This window comes from Macrobrachium nipponense, chromosome 24 (genome assembly GCF_015104395.2).
Source record: "Macrobrachium nipponense isolate FS-2020 chromosome 24, ASM1510439v2, whole genome shotgun sequence".
Lineage (NCBI taxonomy): Eukaryota > Metazoa > Arthropoda > Malacostraca > Decapoda > Palaemonidae > Macrobrachium > Macrobrachium nipponense.
This window is the reverse complement of record NC_061091.1, coordinates 32955651-32959625: the sequence shown is the minus strand read 5'-3', so window position 1 is coordinate 32959625 and position 3975 is coordinate 32955651. Positions and strand designations below refer to the sequence as shown.

The 3975-nt window shown below is 37.7% G+C and overlaps 1 protein-coding gene across 1 annotated transcript; it reads left to right on the top strand.

The window, feature by feature from the left end:
• The first annotated feature begins 1484 nt into the window (after positions 1 to 1484).
• On the top strand, positions 1485 to 2238 carry LOC135203960 (uncharacterized). Its single transcript, XM_064233890.1, has 2 exons — positions 1485 to 1592; positions 1869 to 2238. The coding sequence occupies exons 1-2, from the start codon at positions 1533 to 1535 to the stop codon at positions 2097 to 2099; spliced, it is 291 nt and encodes a 96-aa protein (XP_064089960.1). The 5' UTR covers positions 1485 to 1532; the 3' UTR covers positions 2100 to 2238.
• The last annotated feature ends 1737 nt before the right edge of the window (positions 2239 to 3975 follow it).

Here is a 3975-nt window from a genome sequence, read left to right as displayed (position 1 = left end):
AGTAAAGATTGTTCCATTTATAGCACGATTTTTATACCCGGAAAGTATTAAAAATCGTGATTATATAAATGGAACAATCTTTACCCTTGCTGGAATTAAAAGCAGCAAGTCTACAAAAAAAATATCTTAAAGGAATCTATTCATACATTTGGAGAGAGGAGATAGAGAGAGAGAGACAGCGAGAGAGAGGACGATGAGAGGGGAGAGGAGGAGGAGAGAGACGAGAGAGAGAGAGGAGAAGAGAGAGAGAGAGTTTTTTTTGTAATGAACGAGTTGTAGTCATTTTAGATGCGAGATTACGCATACATACATAGTACATAATACATACACACACACACACACACACACACACACACACACATATATATATATATATATATATATATATATATGTGTGTGTGTGTGTGTGTGTGTGTGTGGGTATGTATTATGTACTATGTATGTACGTGTAATCTCGCATCTAAAATTACTGAAACTCGTCCATTAAAGGGGAAAAAACTTTACGATGACTGGAATAAAAAAAAAAACCACAGTTTACGACAAAATCTTGAGGAATCTGTCCCTGGCAACATAATCTTTACCGCAACATCCACCAGACTGATTCCTGAATTATTCAAACGAGTTGGTCGAGATTCGCAGGAGCCTTTTTTTTTCCTTTCTTTCTTTTACGTCAACGACGTGGGACCGATGTAATGATGATAATGAAGATAATGTATATTCAAAGACGTGAGTAAGTTCAGGTTTTATCCTTGCTTGTATAAGCAGCTATGGTTATGTTTTTTGTCTTTGTTTATTTATGTAGATGTTAACCATTTGCTTATTTATTTGCTGCTGAGAATTTCTGACAGATGAAAGACTAAATCACCTACAAGTGATATTAGTTGTAGATATATGTAACATAAACTAGTAATTTTGTGGGTAATTCTACATCATTTTAGGATAATTCTCATTTTTTTTTTTTTTTTTTTGTGTGGGGGAGATTTTTGCGCTACTACCCGGCAACAGTGGTACTTGGCCATGTGGTAACCCGAGATTGCCATTGCCCAGTTATTCTTGTCACTTTTTTTTAGGAAAATATTATTCATTACCTTTTATTGTTACTGACGTTACTTCAATTCTAAAATGAAATAAGTGTAGGATTTGGATATTCGGTGTACGGTGATCCTTATCTAACAATAGAATACTAATGATTGCGGAAGATTGTTCTGGGATAAGGGTCCGGTGGGCTATAGTAGACGTTTGCCAAACCTTGCAGAACAGGATAACCCCGGGTGTGGCCCTTTCGTCGCAATAGTTACGCTATGATTTTGTCCTCACGTCAGGTTTCTTTAAACAAAGATAATTAGAGTACTTATCGTATTCATAGAGGATTAAATAGCAGACATAGATTAGATGAGCATCAATTACATGATAGCACTCGGTATCAACTTTATATCGGAAAAATTCCTTAACAATCAAGTTTGCATATAGAGATCGTTGGCAACTCTCAGTACTAGATTGGGCCTCGTATATATAGAACTTAGCATTTGACGATGGGGAACAGTTTTTCAGGACTAACCACGAAAACGACAAATCCATACAGCATGAAAACGGTGAGGGTAATATTATGTTTTGGCTCCTGCAAGGATTGTAAAACATTAATTAGAAATCAATCTAATCAAGACTAATATTTGAAAAATGATATCTTCTTTAATTCTGTAACTCCTTATTATGCTGAACGATTGTTAGAAATTTGAGTTACTTCACTTCCAGTGCAGTTAGTCACGAGTCATGTCCTTCCTCAATGAGGCTAAGTCTTCTATGTAGGTAATTTATCTTCAGTACCACCTGAAGGTTTCGTAAACTGAGTTCCCTCGCTCCGTTTGCAGATCGGCGTTGCCCTGTTGGCGATGGTGGCCCTTTTTGCCCTGATGGAGGTCACTGGATCCCTGCCAGCACCCGAACCTAGCCGACGCTTCTTCTTCGGAGGCAGTCCCTACGGCTTCGGCGGCTACGGCTATAGACCCTTCGGATACGGCTTCGGCTACGGTGGATACGGCGGAAGTTTTGGAGGTTTTGGTGGTGGATTTGGTGGATACAGTGGTGGTTTCTTCGGCTGATTAACATCTTTCATGACTACACTGAACGTTTCAGTAACATTCATAGTTTCCATTTAGTCGGAAATCCTAAAATGCTCAAGTATTTTTTAATACGAAAACATTTTTTCTATTTCTATGTGCAATAAATTCTCAAATTTCATAGACAACTTTCACTCCATTTTGTCCTAAATTTTGCAGAACCTTAATACTATACTCTTGTAATAAATATGCAACTACTTCAGAAATACAGGTAAACGTGAAATTGAAAATAGTGTGACTTGAAAAGCTGAGTGCTTACTCTAACTGATGCCTATAGTGACTAGAACACGGTTGTCTTTATTTATGTGTCGTGTACAAATGCTAAGCACTTTGCAGTTTTAAACAAGCATCACACCCACACCACAGAGACAAGAAGCAGGTTGCTCAAAGCCAGAGTCAGTGGAGAATGCAACACAGGAACCTGAGTAGAAACAGGGACAAACCAAAGTTAACTAAAAGGATGGAGAAGTGCATTTGCAGGAATATCTCAAACAATGTGTCATCAAATTCCCAACAGGGAATTCCGAGCATATAACATTTCCATAAGATGGAAGAAAATACAGGTACGACAATATCTAGCACAAATAATTTTCTGTGTTTAACACATATATGAGACTTACCTGTAAAACCATACGTGCAACTTGGAGTTGAACCTCCAATATACTGTCTTACATTATAATGAAATTATGAACGGTAATAGTTGTGATTTAGCGTTGCAATTGTCAAAACAACTTGTCATTACACCCTACCTCTTCGTCCAGATGATATGCAGGGATTAGTGATGGTAGGTGGCAGTGTAGGCAGAAAAAGTGATGGGAGCCGATGGCATTGTAAGCAACATACTGCGGTATGGTACACAGAGTTGACTGTATGGAATTCATGGACAGAGAAAAGATTCCAAAGAAACAATAGATGGGCTCAAGTCTTCCTTGATACGATAACAATACGAAGAGTCTGACTAAGAATTACAGAAGTATAACATTAGTTCGTATATTAGGGAAGGTGGTTGGAAGGAAATGAGTTCAGTAAGAAAGGCAGATAATAGAATGTTTGATAAAAGCGGAGTAGATTGGGTTCAGACAAAGAAGAAGCTTTTTGGAAAAAATGTTCATTGCGAAACACGTGTTATAATTTGCTAGAAAAAGACGAAAGATTAACATGCCTTACGATGCAAGCTGTAACAAGTCACTTTTTAAGAGTGAATGGAAGTTTTATGAAGCAAGACGTTTGTTGAAATATATGGAAATATTATTGTGTAAATATAAAGGTCTGTCCATAATAGGAAACACTGTTTGGAAACAAAGTTTGCAAATTGTTTGCAAACGGTTTCTTGGAAACAGTTTGCAAACTTTGTTTCCAAACAATGTTTCCTTGTGTGGACAGGCCTTAAGCCTTATCAAAGTCTCTATTGATTTTCCTTTTCTCTTTAGGTTTCTTTTATGAATGAGGTGATGAGGGGGAGTCAGGAAATGGATAACAGATCTGGGTGCGAGTTTATTGGGTTAAAAATGGCGTTTTCCAAATGGAGGTTGGAGTGGGTAATTTTTTTCAGATGAAACACTGAAGTTGGTAACAGTGGCAAGAAGTGGCAGAGACAGGAAAGAACTGGAAGGTGCAACACAGCGGTTATGTGGCTATATGGAACACATTGAAATGGAGTAATCAGTTAGTAATGGTGCTGCACTATTGTGAATTGAGGATTCAGTTATTTAGTGCTTACTGTAATGGATGATACTCAGATGTGAAAAGAGAATAATTATATAACAGGTGAAGCAAGGAAGGAGGCAGGACACTGTAGGAAGTCTGGAGCTGAAGAATGTCTGTGGATGAAGAAAGTCTGATAAGTCTGAAGAGGCAA

What these genes read in the sequence shown, in the direction of transcription:
- LOC135203960 (XM_064233890.1), top strand. Translation starts at nt 1,533, where the DNA reads ATGGGGAACAGTTTTTCAGGACTAACCACGAAAACGACAAATCCATAC. An exon ending in ATCCATACAGCATGAAAACG is followed by an intron (nt 1,593 to 1,868) that starts GTGAGGGTAATA and finishes CTCCGTTTGCAG; the next exon opens with ATCGGCGTTGCCCTGTTGGC.